General features: G+C 44.3%; 1 protein-coding gene across 1 annotated transcript in view; it reads right to left on the bottom strand.

Moving 5' to 3' along the window:
• Positions 1–20,499, bottom strand: part of MOSMO (modulator of smoothened) — an 81,191-nt gene extending 60,692 nt beyond the window's left edge. The window contains exon 1 of the mRNA XM_077448996.1: positions 20,249–20,499. Within this exon, the coding sequence (XP_077305122.1) occupies positions 20,249–20,354 (106 nt within the window). The 5' untranslated portion in view covers positions 20,355–20,499. The remainder of the gene's footprint in view (positions 1–20,248) is intronic.
• Between the last annotated feature and the right edge of the window lie 329 nt (positions 20,500–20,828).

The raw sequence follows: 20,828 nt of genomic DNA, 5'->3' as shown, positions 1-20,828 counted from the left end.
GGAAATGACAGATTGCACAAAGGCCATATAAAGCCCAACTCCAGCCAAAAGAGTAGGGAGGAATAGAGATTCAATAGAATTAATTTAGTGCGGTATTGGGGGGGGGGGGGGGGTCCTCACATCTTGTCAGCATTTTCTCCCCTGTGGCTAGCACCTCTACATAGCACTGAGGTCGTTGGTTCAAATCCCAGCTACAGCACTACCTGCCTGGAGCCTGCATGTTCTCCCTGAGTGGGTTTCCTCTGGGTACTCCAAAGACATCCTGATAGGTTAATTTTGTTCCAATCTAAACTGGTCCTAGTATGTGAATATATGAATGCGAGTTCGATTTTAAGCTCCTTGAGGGCAGGGACTTATTTAAATGTACAATATAAATGTAAAGCGCTGCGTAAAATGGACGACGTGCCAGAGACACAGGCAAAAACAGTTAGTAGAGCGTACAACTTTCCCTGTATGAGTATTAGAGATCAAAAAGTGACGGTAAAACTCACAGATATATAAAGCGAATACAAAATGTAACTATTCCTCATCCAAAATCTAAAAAAAAATTAAAAAAAAGGAAAAAGTGGAGTTGCGTTTTCAAACTCTATACTGTATTGCCAAAAGTCTTTGGCCTTTTGATCATCACACCTATATGAGTTTGTTGGAAATCAAATTCCAAAACCATGGAAACTAAGAGTTTTGTTGAACAGGACCTGGGCCACAACCAGTATTCCAATTCATCCCAAACGTGTTCAATAGGTCAGGGATCTGAGCCAACCTCAACAACAATGGTAATGTCTTGTTCTATACTGTAGCATTAACAGGACCCTTCACTTGACAAATCTGAACTCAGTTACTTGGAGGGCGGTCAAACTTTTAGTCGAATAGAGTATACGATTGTTATCAACGTTAATAATTATATTAGAAAGCTATAGTATCTTAAAGTGCACGCAGTGTTAAAGTAGACATAAAGCCAATCTCTAAAATCTCAGTCTTTAACGTGCTACTGTAATTTCAACGGTCATTTTCAGTATTTTTAAATCTGTGGTTTTATTAAAATACTACTTGGTGATTAAGGATGAGCTTGGGTTCTGTCCAAGCCAAAGTTTGGCCGACCCCAGAAGGAAACTAAGTGCTGGCTCAATCAATTATGACTATGGTATTGCCTGCCCTGCATGTACATAAAGGGGCGGGGATGCTTGTGACATCATTGACCTCATACATTCATTTTTTTTGTGTATTTCAGTTGTTTATCTGATTTTTTTGTTTGTTGGTTTCTTCTCCTTGCAGAGTTGGCACTTTTTGTAGCTTTTTTTGGACATTGTTTTTGATCACTGATGATGATTTGACGTTCACATCACCTATTTCGACACGAATTAGGTCTGTGAGGACCTGAAGAATCGCGAGTTCCAGCAAAACTCATTGAGCCTACTATGCCAACCATACTGGCATTCCAACTGGAAGGTTTTGGAGATAGGTTGATGCTGTAATATTTGACCTTGTGTATTATAATTGTTTTTATGCATTTGGGTGTAACAATCGTGGTCTTAACTTTTGCATACAATAAAGCCCCTTTCACATGGGGAGAATCCGTTGGATGAATTCCACTAGGTCAGCAGGGGATAGCTGTCAGAGCCCTGTTATTCTGTATGGGCAGATCGGATGAAAAACCGCACAGCCTGTCCATTTTGATCCGATTGACGGATGGCGAACATATCTCCATCAGTCTGTTTTGCGTGGATCTTGTCGGATCAGATGGCAGGCGGGTGTCAGTGGACACATCTCTGCTGACATCCGCCTGCCCATAGAAGTCAATGGGTGGCCCACTCGGATCCGCTTGAAAAACGGACAGGCGGATCCAAGCGGGCCAATCGTGTGAAAGGGGCCTAAATATTGATGTTCTATTTTTAATTGATGTTTATTTACTATTGAAGGCTTACAAAGTCCTATTTTTCAGTTTTTTGGTTCTGGCTCATACTGCCAAGTCAATGATATTACGAGCACCCATCCCTTTGGGTAGATGTAACTGCAGGGAATGCCCTGGGCCCTGGCAATTGGGCTGGTGCTCTGGAGCTCATCCTTGCTGGTGATGAAGCTATGGAGGTCATTGTGCACACACTTACTACTTCAGCTTGACAACTCTTTCTTTCCATCTCCCAGTTGTGCTGCTGTCACGTGTACCCCTGGTGGCGACTACAAACAGCTGTGCTCACACACTGCATAGGCATGTTTCATTGTTATTACATCTAAAAATACAATAGTAGTAGTTACAATATCGATAAGACAATACGCTTTCCTTTCCAGTTTTTCCACATGGGCTAAATGGGAACTAAGATGGCCATAGGTTGCACAATTTTTTTTTTTCATGCAACAACAGATTGCAGGAAAGAAAATAGCTGGATTCCCCCCCCATCAACATAGTGTTAATAGGTGAATATCTCCTGCAGAGCTGCTGTGTTCTCCTGACAGGAAGGGGGGGGGGGGGGGGGGATGGGGAGCGATTATTGCAAAGGGCTATAGGCGCTGCAATAAAGCACATGAAAAATCTGACATACTGGATGTACCAAAGTTGATGGTTCGATCAACTTGGGTACAACTACCCTGCCCATACACGGTTCAAATATCGGCCAGTCCCTGTTGAGCCGGCTGACATTTGAACAGTCTATGGCTGGCTTTATGCACAGTGGACATTTGCCAAAACCTAAAGCCATGTTTTTTAAAACCATTTACATAGTAGGCGAGGTTGAAAAAAAAAAAAAAAAAGACACAAGTCCATCACATCCAACCCATGTTTGTGATATGTCAGTATTACATTGTATATCCCTGTATGTTGCAGTCGTTCAGAGCCCTCTACGTAGTTTAAGGTTAAACCTGTTTTCTTCTAATTTTAATGAGTGGCCATGAGTCTTCTTAGGCTCGGTTCACACAGCGGGCGGCACGACTTGCAGCGCCGCGACCTGCCGCGACCTGCACACGATCAGAGGCGACTTGCAAAACGACTTCTGTATAGAAGTCAATGCAAGTCGCCCGAAGTCGCCGCAAAAGAAGTACAGGAACCTTTTTTCTAAGTCGGAGCGACTTGAGTCGCTCCTATTAGAACGGTTCCGTAGTACAGAACGGAGCGCGACTTGTCAGGCGGGGAAGTCGCCTGGACAAGTCGCCCCTGTGTGAACCGAGCCTTAAACTCCCTTCTGTGAAAAAGTTTTATCCCTATTTATCCCTATTGTAAATATTGCAGAATATACAGCCTCTTGCTACATAACTATGCTCCATTTCATGCTGAATAAACTAAATGTATGTATCTTAATATAGAAAACTATCTTTAGATATATTTTTACTCCAAAAGCATTTAATTAAAGAGGAGCTGCACAAAAAAAAAAAAAAATATTAAAAGCCAGCAGCTACTAATATTGCAGCTGCTGACTTTTAATAATATCACACTTACCTGTCCCAGGTTCCAGCGATGTCGGCGGCAGATGACGAGCGATCGCTCATCTCGCTGCAGCCACCGCCGCCATCCTCTGTCAGGGAATCGGGAAGTGAAGCAAGAGGGCTTCACTGCCCGGTTCCCTACTGCGCACGCGCGAGTCGCGCTGCGCTGGTTCTCCGCTGTGTCTCTGGGAACTGTGCGTTTCCCAGAACACAACGGGGGGGACGGAGCCATGCGGCGGTGGGCGGAGCCATGCGGCGGTCTGGCCGGAAGTGGGTGCAGTTACCTGGATTATCCAGGTAACTGCACCCCCCTCCCCCCCGAAAGGTGCCGATTGTGGCACCGGAGGGGGGGAGGGATAATACTAGCGGAACTTCCCCTTTAGGGTGAAGAACCGCTTTAAAATACATTTGGTTAAATAAAATCAGATTTAAATTCAAAATCTGATTTTTTTTTTTTAACAGATTTTTATCCACCCTTCTAATTGCCTGTGCACGGACACTTTTAATGCCAGAAAAATAAATAACACAACATCTGTAAAATGGGTGTTTTTTTTAGCTGCAGTGTGCATGAGGCCTTATGAGATCATATTTTATATCCATCTATATATATATATATATATATATATATATATATATATATATATATATATATATATATATATGTATATATATCTTTTAGTCAAAATTTTGTCTCAAGTCATTTCCACAAGAAATAAAGTATCCCGCAGCATTACATGCAGATATGCACATCGTGCAGAAAGTCCACCAAGCGACGTCTAGAAGCTAGAACTGGATGTACTTCTACTGCTCCGCGTGCATAAAGCACAATAATGACACTCATTAATACCAGAGGGAAATCAGCAGAAAAACTAATTTGTTCAACAAGAGAGTTTTAATTTAATTAAGACAAAGCTGAACTTTATGCAAACAGCTGAATACACAGATGCAGTACATACTGTATATTTGAGTGCTTTTACCTGCCAAAGGATTTGTATTCCTTTGCAGCAATCCAAAGATTAACACAGCTCTGCCACACGGAACAATCCTGTTTAGCAGGGAAAGGGACTTGATCTGAAATCACATGATTTCAAAGCAGCACGTCCGTGCAACTTCGGGTGCGACTTTAAAGACATCTGTGCGGCTCCATGCACAGATGTCTATTCAAGTCGCACCCAAAATTGCCAAAAGTAGTGCATGTACTACAAATATATTATATATACACACACACATATCTCATCAAACATCTCTATACTTACCTGCTCTGTGCAGTGGTTTTGCACAGAGTGGCCCTGAGCCTTTTCTTCTCGGGTCCCCTGCCAGCGCTCCTGGTTCCTCCTCTATGTCCAGTGACCTGTCGAGAAGCTGCTTCCCATGGGGGCACTCGTGAAAGCTTGCTCCCGAGCCCGCTGCTGCATCCATTGACACAAAGTGGGACTTGGCCCCGCGCCCCCGCTTCCTCGTCACTGGCTTTGATTGACAACAGCAGGAGACAATGGCTCCCGATGCCCCAGCAAAGCCAGTGGGACCCGGAAGTGAAAGGAGCTGCAGATGTGCACAGTGCTGGATCGATTATGGGCTAAGGTAAGTAACAAAAGGGGGGTGAGGGGGATACTGATGCCTAAAAAATTTTTAATACATCAGATTTTGTCGGGATGACGCGGTGCATGGACTGATCTGTGCGACGTTGGCAGAAAGCGGACTTCAGAACACTCGCTGTTCATAATAAAATCACACTCCTGTGACCCATAGGAGAAGTCCAGCCAAAACGAGCTCAGGCTGGACTTCCCCTTAAGACCCCTTTCACACCAGGGCGTTTTGCAGGCGCTATATCGTTAGAAATAGCGCCTGCAATCCACCCTAAAAAAGTTGTTTGAAGTGTGGGGTTTCACACTACAGCGGTGTGCTGGCAGGACGTCAGGGAAAACTCCTGCCAGCAGCTTCTTTGGAGTGGTGAAGGAGCGGTGTGTTTACCGCTCCTCCACCGCTGCTCCCCATTGAAATCAATGGGGCAGCGCTGTAATACCGCCGGCAAAACGCTGCTATTGCCGGCGGTTTTAACCCTTTCGTGGCCGCTAGCGGGGGGTAAAAGCACCCTGCTAGCGGCCGAAATGCTCCACAAATTCGGCGGTAAAACGCCGCTAAAAATAGCACCGTTTTACCGCCCACACTATGGGCGGTGTGGTGTGAAAGGGGTCTTAGAGTGATTGTAAAGCTTGGGTTGTGCTGCAGCACGAAAGTTTTCTCACCTTAATGCATAGAATGCATGGAGTGCAATAAGGTGAGAAACCGTGAGGGTTTACAACCCCTTTAAATGAATGCATCATTCATTCATTAGTTCCAGATCAGCGGATGTCAAGGTCGTTGCATAATTTCATATAATTTTTATTTCAATGAAATACCTCCAAAACAATGCTCTGTCTCCAAAAAAAATGAAAGCGGAGCTCCACCCTAAAGTGGAACTTCCACTCATTGGAACCCTCCTCCCCTCCGGTGCCATAATTGGCACCTTTCGGGGGGGGGGGGTGCAGATACCTGTATAATACAGGTATTTGCACCCACTTCCGGCATAGATAGCCACAGATTCTGCGGGTATTTACGCCACTTCCTGCGGGGCCCCCGCTGTCTGCTGGGAAACACACGGATCCCAGAGACCGCGGGGACCATCCTTATTGCACAGCGCGACTCGCGCATGCGCAGTAGGGAACCGGGAAGTGAAGCCACAAGGCTTCACTTCCTGATTCCCATACCGAAGATGGCGGTGGCAGCACCTGAGAGCCGATCGAGAGATCGACTTCGGGTGCCGACATCGCGGGCGTGCTGGGCGGGTAAGTGTCCATATTTTAAAAGTCAGCAGCTGCAGTATTTGTAGCTGTTTACTTTTAAAAACAAAAAACGGCAGAGCTCCCGCTTTAAAGTACAATATTGTATGAATAATTGTCAAAGTATCATAGAACTGCAAACTCTGTAGTAAGTACATATTAACCATCTTGGGGTTAGGGGCTCCAGTGGTGCTCTGCGAGAGAGACTGTGAGGGCACTCAACAGGAGAGAGGGGCCAGAAACACCGAACAGGGACCCAGGACGAGGAGGATCTGGGCTGCTCTGTGCAAATCCACTGCAACAGAGCAGGTAAGTATAACATGTTTTTATTTTTTCCTATAAAAATAACAAACATCTATCCATTTGAAACATACCATACCATGTTAAAATGAACCGAATGTACATTAAAAGGTGAAGTCCAGCCTGAGCTCATTTAGCTGGGCTTCTCCTATGGGTCACAGGATTGCAATTAATTTTGCACTCCTGTGACCTGTTTTCAGCAGAGAGCTGTCTGGAGTCCACTCTCTGCTAACATCACTGGAATCAGTCCAGGGACCGCATCATCTCAACTTCATAAATCTGGATCCACCAGGTGCCTGGACCAATGGCAGTCTCAGCCTCTCAGCGAGCCACTGAGACAGCCGCTCCCCACCCCTCCACAGCTCAGCGCTCCAGTGAGAGTGTGGAGGAGCAGAGCAGGAGAGCTGCTGATTGACAGGCAGCATCTCTCCACTTGGGGATATGTGAGAACCGAGCCATCAGTGGTGTTTGATGGCTCAGTTCTCAGCAAAGAGGTGGCAGGGGACAGATGCAGCATCCACCTAGGTATGTATGATTAGGGAAAAAGTGCAAACCCATACTTCTCTTTTAATGCATGCTTCCTGATGAACGGATCCTTTTAGTTTAAAGATTTGGGTCATTTTTCTTATTTAGAATATCTCCGTCCCACATGGTATCTAGTATCTACCTTTTTAGTAATAATGATCTTGGCACTGGGTTGAAGAATTGCTACACGATGGGCCATTACGCTTCATGTTTCATAAGCTGTCAGATTGTGCACACTCAGTCATAGTTGAAAAACTCATTACGGTTTGTAATAGCAGAGCAGTCTGAATATCTAAATATAACCTATTAACAATTATGTCTCAGTTACTGAAGCTAGGAAATTGAAATTAGCTGATCTTCTGAACCAGCCAGCCAGAATAATTTGTCAACTGTCCCTGGCCTGCTTTAAGATCACTGGGAGTCCAAGGGAGTCATGTTGTGCCTGGATCCACTATTACATCACTATAATGAACCCAAGAAGTGCACAATGCAAAGCCGCTTCTGATGTATGGGAACAGGTTTTTTTGCCCCAATTAAGTATTATGTAAACCCTCGCCTTGTAAAACAACCTATTTAGTTAAAATAGAAATAAAAAGGCAAAGCATTTGTGTATAGATAATAGCAAAGCAGAGGGACTGTCAGGAACACCAGGGACTTCACACAAAGGAAGTAATACAACGAAAACAGGATACCTTTTAATAAAACGTACATGGTAAAGCAGGGAAATATCAGGAATATGAAATGTTGGGTTTACTTCTTTAAAGACATCCTTAGCTATGACATGCTAAGGGAAAGCATTGGACAAAGGGGACCTAGTATTTCTAAAATGTCCATCCCACAAGCTTTGAGGTCCCATTGAAGGGAAGTTTTTTTCCTCTCACTAAAGTTTTTTTTTTTATGCACTGGTGTGCCCAATACATGGCCAAAGGTGCTCCAGTCCTTGACCCAGGTCTACACCAATACACATGCATGTAGGGCCAGGTGGACACTTACCACTGCACTATGATTTGGGGGCAGAGCAGTAGCAAGAACCTTTCAAACTTGATGGCCAGTCCCACTCGGGGTCTCCAAACTTTACAAACAAAGGGCCATTTTATTGTCCTTCAAACTTTAAGGGGACTGGACTGTGGCCAGTGGGAGGAACAGTGCCCCATCGCTGGTGCCAGTGGGCGGAATGGTGCCCCATCGTCTGTCAGCGGTAAGAACTATGCCCCAAGCAAATAAAAGCAAGCAAAAGGGTCACATCCAGCCCTGGGTTGCAGTTTGGAGACCACTGTGCTAGAGGAACCTTTTCTGGGCAATCCAGAAGCAATTCAGCTAGAGCGATAGCATTGGGCTAGCACCTAATTTTGAGGTGGAAGCTTAGCAGAAATATAATTAACACATATGTTGGAAGCTTGTCTTTAGGTGGAGTCAGGTGCCGTACTAGGGTCAGCTACAAGTGAGAACTTAGGGCCGGTTCACACTGCTGCGATGCAGGAACCCTGCAGATCCACTACGGGTTCCCGCATCACATGTCTCTTGGCGGCAGTTCACACTGCCCTATGCAAACTGCTGGGAGTGTCAGTTAAAAGTTAATGACACCCCCAAATCAGTTCACATATCGCAGAGTGATCTGCAAACTTGGACAGGAATCGGATCACATGAGTGTGAACACCCATGCGATCTGATTCTGCTGCGGACAAAATAAAAAAATAAAAAGAAGGTTCCTGTGCGAGTTTGATGCAAATTCAGCCATATGATCTTCATGGCTGAAATCGCATCGCACAGAGATTACATGTTTTTTTTCCACATCCGATCTCCAACATCGCACCAGTGTGAACCGGCCCTTAAAGCCATATAAAAATGAGCAAATCATGGATTACTAAGGGCAATAACCTGCTCCTACGGTGTTGCTTGGCCAGCAACAGAATGAAAAGAATTGGGTGGGGCTCATTGAAGGCAAAAAAGGTTAAAGGATATCTAAGCCCAAGAACAAACATGTAATACTGAAGCTCACGACTATTTTTCAGGCTACGAACCTGCACTGATTAAACTGCAGGCATTTCTCCTGGTGGGCTGTCTGGTTTGAAGTGGCAAAAATTGACATACTGAGCCAGAAGACTACTTTGAACATTCAAAATCTGAATAGTAATCCGATGATCCTAGAAAGCGCCTGCTTGCGATGCTGGAACGTACTCTGGAGCTCCCTGCTCATGTGACAATGCAGAATATCTGAAGTATATTAATTACATAAATAAAATGCAAGTACCAAGAAGGTTCTTATGACACCCCCCCCCCCCCCCCCAGATTTAAAACTGCATCGAAAGTCTTAATGTGACTGGCGACAGAAGGTTACAAAGCACAAGGTACAGGAAAAGTACGGTAGGCTGTTCCTAATCTTCTATAGATTGTTTAGCAGACGGGCAACTAGGTCCTTACACCACCCAGATCAGTATATTTTTAAACCAATAACAAACTGGAACGGTCCATGGCTTTTGGCAGATATCTGCAATTAGGAACAGCTATGCGCCCTAGACAAAGACAGTTTTTATCCACAGATGCACATTTGTCCAAAACAGCAGGTAATCGCTTCATGTGCAATTACATGCAAACAGTCTAAGCCTGTCATTGATCTGTACAGGATTCCTGTACAGGTTGATCAGAAACACCTGTCCACATTCAAGGCACAAGTACCATGTTTTGGGTAGTGTATGGCCCTAATCGCTTGTCTTCGGGAGCCCTTATGAATTAGAGACCTCACATTGAGAGAATGATCTGATTTTAGCACAGTAGCTGGATTTGCTGGATAGCATTAGCATCTCACGGGCTGATTTCAGTTATTGCCTAGAACTGCTCTTTAAAACTGATGTGTTTAGGCCTTCTGGGATGCATGCTTTCTAAAATCAAGAGCAATTACCATTCCTGTCTACAGGGTAATAGGCTTAAAATCCACTAACGGTTCTTTAAACTGGTCGATATGAACTCTCAGGAAAGACAGTGGTCTGGATATGGAACAAAATAACAATCCTGATACAAAATCAATTTTCATACTTTGGTTACAAGCATGGGAAAAAAATATGGGGTTTCATCTGCAAATATCATATTATAAAAAGGTAAGAAAAGCAAGAGGAAAAAGCTTTTCTGGAAAAATTAGGAGGATTTCTACTTTCAGGCAAAATGTTAACCTAAAGCTAAAAAAGCTACCAGTATTACTGGGAATAATAAATAGTAATGGAAAATGTGTGTTACCTGGAGAAAAATGTTGCCCCAGGTCCCCTCCTATAATGCATTGTTATCAAGACGTGGCCCGGTCATATCTCTGCGGACGAGTGAGATCAGCCAGACAGATAGCCCGTTCTTTTAAATATATAATAAAAAAATTTCCCCATAAGAAATAATAGACACTCAGATGATTCCTTCCACAACCACTGCTGGACTGTATGTGGCCAGAGGTGCGGGGGCGATGGTAAGACACTCGGAAACTGTTGACACTTGCGCGTGTTACCCCACCCCACCCAGCTGGGAGTGTCTCCGAGTTCTCCAGACCTCTGGCCATATACAGTAATATATACACCAGCGGCTTGAGTCTTGCAAGCAAATCAAGTCAGTATTTTTTTTTTTAAATATAGCTCCACTTGTGAAGCGCTCGTATACCACGTTATTTGCAAACCGAGGTATCAGTCACTGCAGGACAAACAATTCAGATGACTAAAATGGCATTTTAGTCAAAAGACTAGGACTAAAACCCTTCTGTAGTGCAGCAGCCCCCCTTTTACTTATCACAGACCCAATCGGTCCATCGATGGGGACAAGCACAGCAGCTCCAGGCGCTGTCTCGGGCCCTCATTGGATAGATAACAGCGGGAGTCCTGGATTTAGTCGAATTAAGCTCTCTGTAATCTCCCATATATCGGCACAAGTCAATGCTGTCAGTCTAAGGCCGGCCATACATTACACAATTTTAATTTAGAATTACCAAAACCATATAATAGAAGATAAAACCTAAACACTTTCAATTTGTATATAATCAGGCAGGCCCATGCACTACATAGTTGAAGATGAATCTAAAGGAAATTGTATAATGTGGTCAGCTTAAACACTGACCATGCATACAGGAGAGTAGAGCATGTTTATGTCCGCATCTATACATTTTGTTCATTGAAAGACAAGCAGCAGTAATAAACCATCCCATCTGACTATTCTGTTTTACTAAAATTTCATGGAACCCTAAAGTGGTAGTAAACCGCCCAAAAAAAATAAAAAAAAATAAACTAGCATATTATGAAATACTTACCTTAGAACGAGGCTCTCGCAGCTTGCCCGGTCACCCCCGAGGGGGCCGAAATGTTCCCTTTGCGTTTCTTACAGGTTACAGGCTTCAGCGCTGCGACTGGCCGGAGCCGCAATGACGTCACTCCCGTGCATGAGTCCTTCTTTCTGGCAAGGTCCAGCACAAGCCGACGGACTGTCAGCGGCTGCATAAACAGTGAATATCTCCTAAACCAGGTTTAGGAGATATTAATTTTACCTACATGTAAGCCTCATTATAGGCTTACCTGTAGGTAAAAATGACCAAGCGGACAATACAACCACTTTAAGCGCAACCCCCCCCCCCCCCCCACATTATTCGACTATGCTATTCTCAGAATTCACAATAATGTAGTCATACTACCAAAAGTTTGGTTCTAGCACGCCTGCTCTAAATACAGATACTGTATATAACTATTAATACCCAGACATAAAGACTAGCTGTATTCCTGGCATCAGATATAAGGCTGGATTCACACCTATGCATTATTCGTGCTTTTTGCATTATGCAGATTTGCACTACATTCCATTTACCATGGTTTCCTATGGAACACGTTCTGTTGTGCAAATCTGCAAAATGCAAAAAGAACTAAAAATGCATAGGTGCGAGTCAGGCCTAAATGTCTTTTAAGACCAAATTATACACAAAGACCAGCTACAACTCTGGACAATGTCCAGCATATTATTCACTTTGTCATTCGCACACACACTCTCAAAAACGTAAAAGCATTGCAACCAACTCTGGTGAGCACACACGTTATATGCCCAACATTAATGGGTATAGTGAAAATCAGCTAAGGCTTCAAGAGAGGTTCTTCCTTCCTTTAAAGAGGGGTATTTGGGGCTCGTTTAAATCTGTGCGTTTTTGAAAAATCTTGCTAGTTGCATCTTTCCTTTCTTTCATAAGAATTAGTTAAACATCTTACATAGTGATGGTTGGTAATGCACAAAAAACATCTAAATGCATCAAAAATGTATGTAAGTACAGACAAAAGATCCATAAAATAGGAAAGACCAGGTACAGGTAGATGTTGTTGCCTCTCCCACCCCCTGGAGTAAGGAGAATGAACAGGGACTGGAGCATTAGAACCCAAAGATTCTGCAGTCTGCCTTCTTTTTAGGCTTCATGCAGATAAGTACTGGCATATACTCATGTACAGTCATTCTACAGGCATCCATATGGAGCACCTGAACTGACTAAGTGAAAGAAAAGTACATTTTTATGTTGTACTTCGCTGTGCAAGAGGCCCTAATGTAGCACAACACAAACAGAAGCTGACAAAGTTGGATATTAAAGCGGAGGTCCACCCTAAAGTGGACCTTCCGCTCATTGGAATCCTCCCCCCCTCCGGCGCCAAAATTGGCACCTTTCAGGGGGGAGGGGGGTGCAGGTACCTGTACAGTACAGGTATCCTGCACCCACTTCTGGGATGGCTCTCTGCGGAAAGGGTCGTAGATTATGCCCCTTTCCGAAAGTCCCCCGCTGCCTGCTGGGAAACACACAGATCCCAGAGGCAGCGGGTCCATCCATATTGCGCAGCGCGACTCGCGCATGCGCAGTAGGGAACCGGGAAATGAAGCCGAAAGGCTCCACTTCCTGACTCTTATACCCAAGATGGCGGCGGCAGCACCCGAGAGACGATCGAGAGATCGGCTTCGGGTGCCGACATCGCGGGCGCGCTGGGTGGGTAAGTGTCCTTATTTTAAAAGTCAGCAGCTGCTGTATTTGTAGCTGCTGGCTTTTAAAAAAAAAAAAAAAAACGGCGGAACTCCCGCTTTAATTGATTTAGCTCTGGTCACATTTGTCTCTATAAACCTTAACTTTTGCTGGGATCACCTAGGCAATCTGAGCTGAAGTGGGTGCGGGTGCCTATCAAAACTAGGTACCCACTTGGGACAGAAATATTTAACAATATCCCTCAACAAATCTATGAAGATAAATTAGTGCCACTTTTTCAGGCTGCTGGGACATTGTACGAGTTTTGTCTCAGACTGTTGCCGGACTGTATGGGGTGGGATCCCTGATCCTGCGTGTTTGGCTGTTAAGCTTACTGTTATTTAGAGCACGGTTAGTTGTCAGCTGTCGATTAGCTTAAGCCCCGTACACACAATCGGACTTTCCGACAGGAAAATGATGGATGTCAGGCTGTTGGCGGACAATGCGACTGTGTGTATGCTCCATTGAACAATTGTTGTCAGACTTTCCGCCAACAAATGTTAGATAGCAGGTTTTCAAATTTTCTGCAAACAAATGTGTGGTCGGATTTTCCGATCGTGTGTACACAAGTCTGTCGGACAAAAGTCCAAAGTACAAACACGCATGCTTGGAAGCAGAAGCATGTAAACTTGTAAACTAGCGCTCGTAATGGAGAATTAACGTGGCAAATTATGAAATCTCCAAATACAGTGCACAATTCTCTTCTTTAATGGGATAATAATGAAGCTGCTTTACTGGTAATAGTGATGGAGTTATTGCAAACAAATTTTCAAAGGCTTTTTTTTCTAGTGATATGAAGAATAATATTATTTTTTTTTGTATTATTTTTATTTGTGCAAGTTACAACATCATTATCCCGTAATTTTTTAAAAACAAAGACACAACCATGTTGGTGTCCCTTGTCAATTTTACATTGGGACACTTGTATTTTATTTATTTTTTTATCTAACTGCCTACTCCCAAACTGTCATTTTAAGTAAAACACATAGTAAAGTATTATTCTCCACAATTTTTTTTATTGTGCATTAAAAAAAAAAAAAAAAAAAAAATTAGACATGCTTTCTGCCAATAGTACTTAAAGCGGGGTTACACCCTAAAGTGGAACCTCCGCTGATCGGAACCCTCCCCCCCTCCGGTGTCACAATTGGCACCTTTCAGGGGGGAGGGGGGTGGAGATACCTGTCAAAGACAGGTATTTACACCCACTTCCGGGCATAGACTCCCGTGGGAGTCTACGCCATTTCCTGTCCTGCCGCGCTGTCTGCTGGGACACACACGGGTCTCAGAGACAGCGCGGAGAATTCCTATTGCGCTGCGTGACTCGCGCATGCGCAGTAGGGAACCGGGAAGTGAAGCCGATTCGCTTCACTTCCTGATTCCCTCACCTAGAATGGTGGCAGCAGCAGCCGAGGGCCGAGCGATCGATCAGTCTCGGCTGCCGGCATTCGCTGGCCCCCGGGACAGGTGAGTGTCCATTTATTAAAAGTCAGCAGCTGTAGTATTTATAGCTGCTGGCTTTTAATATTTTTTTTTTTTTGGTGGAATCCCTCTTTAACCAAAAAGTGCGTTCTATGCAACCAAAAATATAGAATATACCAAAATCAAATCATTATTAAAAAAAAAAAAAAAAAACAATGTCAAAGTAATAACTCCAAGGCCAATAATATATAACACGTTATCTGAAAAGCATTAAATGAAAAACGTGAAAAGAAAAGCGTGAACCAACACTCACCAAACTTCTACTAACATGAAATTAGCAGAAGGAGCCCAAAGGGTGGCGCTAAAGAGCTAAAAAAAAAAAAACACATAGTATGTCTAGTACGTCACTACGTTCGTAATTGTTGGCCAACATTTGTATGACCATGTGTATGCAAGACAAGTTTGAGCCAACACCCTTCAAACAAAATTCCACGGTTTTGTTGGCCAAAAATCCGATCGTGTGTACGAGGAATTACTGTTAACGTTAGCTGTTTATTAAACAGTGATATCATCAGTGCATCTAAAGTTTGCATTGTTTAGGATAAGCTTTTATCTGATTTTTTTGTGGTCTAAATTCTGTGTGAATTTACAATAAAGTTACCGTAGTTCCAGTTTGCACCTAAGCTAGTGTAGTCTAGTTCTTGGGTGCAATTCCCAGCTAGAATAACTGGTTCCTTGTTCCAAAGTGAAGGAAGCTGTATCTTTGGCAAAGGCACCTAGGCTGGGTGCCAGGCGGTCCGTCACAACACCTTTCCATTATTTAATTTTTTGCAAGTTCTACCAGGTAAAACATGCCATTCATGCGCAATACACAAACTTAGACCCTAATAAATAATTAGGAATATGGTTATAGGTGAAAGCTTTTTAATTTTTATTTATTTTTTTTATAAAAAATTCATAATGCTCCAAATTTCTGCCTCAGCAAAAACAAAACCTGTGATTTACCCATGCAAAGCAACAGGTTTCATTTAGCACCAACTTCTTCAACAATTTTTACTTACCAAGCCCTGGCCCTTGCTATAGGTTCAGCCACTGTGAGGGTAGAGTAATACTGGTACTTCCAGTAACTCCCTGTCCCCCTGCATGACAAACTCCAGAAATTCCAGCGTATAGTCAGAATAACCAAGGGCTGTATTAAACTAAAGAGCAATTCCAACAATTGTTTGAGTATTTTCTATTTGTATCACTGAATGTACACCTTCACGAATGAATTTGTAAAATACAGTATAATTGGCCTGCAACATTTAGTGATTTTAATACAGTAGTGCTGGAAGGTTTACGTAGCCCTGGCAAGATTTGTACAATGTTTGCCATTTGTGCTGCACCAATGTTACAATACAACAACCATACCCAGAGAAGCCTCAAAATGTCTGGAACAAAATCGCTTGGAGTAAAGAGACCAAAATGAAATTTGTGTGGTCACAACCGCTAACACTATTTTAGGAGACAAGTCAACAGGGCCTATAAAGAGAAGCAAACCATTCCAACTGTAAAGCATGGAGGCGGATGCCTGTTTTGGGTGAGTGTGACCTACACTGTCACAAGGATTGAAAGACAAAGTACCAGCAATAATAAAAGCTCACCTGTTGGTCCAGTGATTCAAGTAAAAAATAATCTGCGCTTCAAAAATAATATGCAGAACCCTTTTCAAAACCGCACTTCTTTAGGTCTTCTAATTTTGATTGTGAGCTCCACCCACTATAAAGCCCAATTTGTGGGTGATCCCAAAGGGGAGTCTCAGCAAAGCCCAGTAACTAATGCCCACTTCGCTTTGTCCTTCGGCAGTCATGGGAAATTTTTCAAACAGGCTTCTGGAAGTACATAAATGGTCTACAACTATAACAGTGATGGTCGAACCTTGGCACCCCAGATGTTTTGGAACTACATTTCCCATGATGCTTCACTACACTGCAGAGTGCAAGAGCATCATTGGAAAATGGTTCCAAAACATCTGGGGTGCCAAGGTTCACCATCAATGACCTATAGCAAAGGCATTATTTAACTTTGGTCAAAGCTGCACAGTTTTTTATTTATTTATTTATTTATTTTTTTATCTCAAACCTCTTACAGTCACAGGCAGTTTTTTGTTAAAGGTAAACTAACCCTTTAAAAGGCCTGGCTCTCATGCTAATCCATTAGCTTCAATAATTTTTGAGCAATTCACCTGACATAAGCAGGTAGATCAAGAACACCAAATTCATACTGTTAGGCTGGATTCACACCTATGCATTTTTAGTGCTTTTTGCACTACAGTCCATTTATAATGGTTTCCTATGGAACACGTTCTGTAGTGCAAATCTTCAAAATGCAAAAAAGCACAAAAAATGCATAGGTGTGAATCCAGGCTGCTCCACATGACTCGCTCATTAAAGCCTCCTTTATTCCCAGACACATATCGGTGTATATAAATATAGCACAGGACAATCTGAATGCTATAAAAAAAAAAAAAAAAAAAAAAAAAAAAAAAAAAAAAAAAAGGGGAAGAAGAAGGTCCAAAAACTCCCGTTACAGCCAGTGTCTCCTGCTCCCTCTAGTTTGCTTCCCTGAACTTCCTGTGGGACAGTCACACTCCCTCTCCCCCCCCCCCCCCACTGGAAAATATATATCTCTATTTATCATCTCCAGGATTCCCCTAGGCATTCACAAGATTAGCTGCCACTTTTAATATGGGGTTGCGTGTCAGCATACAGGACTTTCCTAGGAGCATACACAACAGGGTAGCACCATAGGACCCTGGAACGAGCCACCCTGGAAAGTGGGAACAGCAATCAAGGAACTGGGTAAAACTGCAGGAAGAGCAAACTTTAAGCCCCAGGTCCACACTGGGGCGATTTGACATGACAAATCGTATGCGAAATCACAGCCTATCTCCGGCAACGTCCGAATCGTTGCAACACCAATTTGGCGGCAACGATTTCCAAAAGTAGTTCCTGAATTAATTTTGGTGACTTTGGGGGCAATTTCAATAGACATCTGCGCATGAACCCGCACAGATGTCTTTCAAATTGCCCCCGAATTTGAAATAAAATGCGGGATTTCAAACCGCCTCCAATGTGAACATAGGCTGGAATTGGACCCAATGCAACGTTCCGAGGTCAGCCACTAAACCATTACCATTTAATAACTCAATAAGCATTGAAACCAGCGACAGTCAGGCATCTGGCATTTCCACAAGCTCAGCCAAGGCAACTTCTCAGCAGGGTTTTCTTTTTTAATAAATAAAGGCGCATTATGGATTTCTCAACACCTCCAATTCCTCATGTGAGCTGAGGCTGGTGTCAGGGATGTCTGCCCTCTACATAACCATTGACACTTGGGTGATCCAAGCCTGTGCACTGCTCTGTACACAAACACGTCCAGTACCTGGATAATGCACGCACAATGCAACTCCTCTCTCATGGCTTCAACCAGCTAGGTGCAATGAAAGTCTTACTCTCTAATATCAAAGTGCTAGGATAAAAAAAACGTAATAAGACACACTATGTAAATAAGCTCAACACTTACCTGTCCATTGGGCCCCACTACTATCGAACATGTCCAGTGTGTCAGATACCCGTCTCCTGCAAGGCACTGCAGTTACCACCTTCTTGGCCACTACATCATCTGCAGGACACTCTGGTTTCAACTCTCTGCAACTGTGTTCTGTGATGACGTAGTGTCCAGGTGATAGAAAGAACAATACACGGCAGGAATACAATATCCAGCAATTCTAGAAGTGCTGGATACCAGAGGGGAGGGAGGCCTGGACAGGTAAGCAGTCAACATATTTCTTTACAAAAAAGGATCTTAAAATATTTTATCCCATATATGCAGTAACATTAACCTGTCCGCTGTGATTCCTAATTATCCATCATCACAACTGTACTCCAAGTGATCCTCCTGGTGATGAAATGTGACAGCCTATAGGCACTTGGTGGGTGTCTTGGCACGAATAAATCACAAAAGGTCCACTAGACCATTGTTTCTCAACTCCAGTCCTTGAGGTGTCCCAACAGGTCATGTTTCCCTCAGAAGTAAGGCTGCGGTAATTACTAAGGTAGTGAAACTGATCAAATCACCAGTGCAAAATAATGGAAAGCCTGAAAACATGACCTGTTGGGGCACCTTGAGGACTGGAGTTAAGAAACACGGCTCTAGACTCACCGCCAGATCAGATCCTCATCTCTTATCCATTCCTAAAATATACCTTTTTCTCTGATTGGTACTTCCCTTTGTACATCACCATTACTACTCATCACTGTTGCTTTCTGACCACTACCCTCTGCACATTCACTGTTGTCCCTTGCACACCAACACACCATCTTTGCCCCGCAATCGCTCCCTGGACATCACATTACTTCTTTCACTTCACCATTGTTCATTGCACTAATCATCACCACCACTACCCTCTGCACATCACCATCACGCTTTGGATTGCTTATCAGCAATTCCTTCTGCACCTCACCATTTCTCTTGGTCTTTGTGCACCTTCATTGCTCCCCATCATTCTTTTATCACATCGCTCGTCATGATTGCTTCTTCCACGTGTTATTACTGCTGCTCTCTGAACACAATCACTACGCTTCACACACACCTTCACTCCTTGCACTTCTCCATCACTATGTGGTCACCATCATTCTTTGACACCACTCTTCCCCCCATGCGTCACCATCACCCTCAGATCACATTGCTCTTAGCCCATCACCATCACACTCTGATCACGACTAGTCTTGGCACATCACCATCACACTCTGATCACGACTAGTCTTGGCACATCACCATCACACACTGATCACGACTAATCTTGGCACAGCACCATCACACACTGATCACGACTAATCTTGGCACAGCACCATCACACACTGATCACGACTAGCCTTGGCACAGCACCATCACACTCTGATCACGACTAGCCTTGGCACAGCACCATCACACTCTGATCACGACTAGCCTTGGCACAGCACCATCACACTCTGATCACGACTAGTCTTGGCACAGCACCATCACACTCTGATCACGACTAGTCTTGGCACAGCACCATCACACTCTGATCACGACTAGTCTTGGCACATCACCATCACACTCTGATCACGACTAGTCTTGGCACATCACCATCGCTCTCTGATCACGACTGGTCTTGGCACATCAGCGTCGCTCTCTGATCATGACTGGTCTTGGCACATCAGCGTCGCTCTCTGATAACGACTGGTCTTGGCACATCCGCGTCGCTCTCTGATCACGACTGGTCTTGGCACATCCGCGTCGCTCTCTGATCACATCGCTACTTGCACATCATGATCTCCCCTTGCACTCCTTATCACCACTGCTCTCTGAACACCATTCTCTTTATAATGGTCTTGCACATCACCATTGCCCCCAGATCACCATTGCCCCTTGCACCCTTTATTACATTGCTCTCTGAATACCACCACTACTCTTTGCCCCCTGCACATCACATTATTTCTTGCACATCACCATTGCTCTATGAACTCCACCACCACTATTCTGTGTGCCCCACCATCACTTCTTGCACATTATCACTGCTCTTGGATCACCACTGCCCCCTGCACATCTCCATCACTCTGTGCCCACCACGTACATCACCTTCTCCCCATGGCTCCATACTCTTTGTACATGACATTCCTTCACACACATTCCCATGTCTCGGATATGACAGCCCGCACACCCCGGACAGTCTCCGCACACCCTGATGCCCCCCGCTCACCCGCAGACTCGCCGGTGTTGATCCAGTCCGGGTTGGCGATGCTGGCGATGGCGAAGATATCGGCGGCCAGAAACAGACATCCTGAAATAATGGTCAGTTTATCCATATCTTTCCCCCCCCGCCGCTGTCCGCTCCCCTCTCACACGGAGGGGGGAGATCCCTCCGCATACAACACAAACAACCCAGCGCTGAGGACCGGGCCGGACACTGCCCCGGAACTCGATCCCCCTTCTCCGGAGAGTCCCCCGGAAGTAAACACGACTCATTAGTCCCCCCTCCCCCTCCTCTCCAACCTGGATCTCCCGTCACTTTGTTACTACGGAAGCTGGCAGCGGCCATGTCTGCCTAGCAACACAGAGCGACCTGTCTGCCTAGCAACAAGGAGCGCCGTCTGGGGTTGCTGTGTGCTCCTCCAGCTGCTCAGTTTCAGTTCACACTTGTGTCTTCTCTCCTAGGTGTTGTGTGTGGGGGGGGGGGGGGGACCCATCAGAGGACTGGAAACCTGTATGACAACTAGGATATGGTTTTATACAAAACACTACCCAGGAGAATGACAAACAAAACGTTGAGGGGGGGTAGT

Source organism: Lithobates pipiens, unplaced genomic scaffold (assembly GCF_037356315.1).
Source record: "Lithobates pipiens isolate NorthernLeopardFrog02 unplaced genomic scaffold, aLitPip1_a1.2 Scaffold_22, whole genome shotgun sequence".
Taxonomy (NCBI): domain Eukaryota; kingdom Metazoa; phylum Chordata; class Amphibia; order Anura; family Ranidae; genus Lithobates; species Lithobates pipiens.
This window is presented reverse-complemented; position numbering and strand designations above follow the sequence as displayed.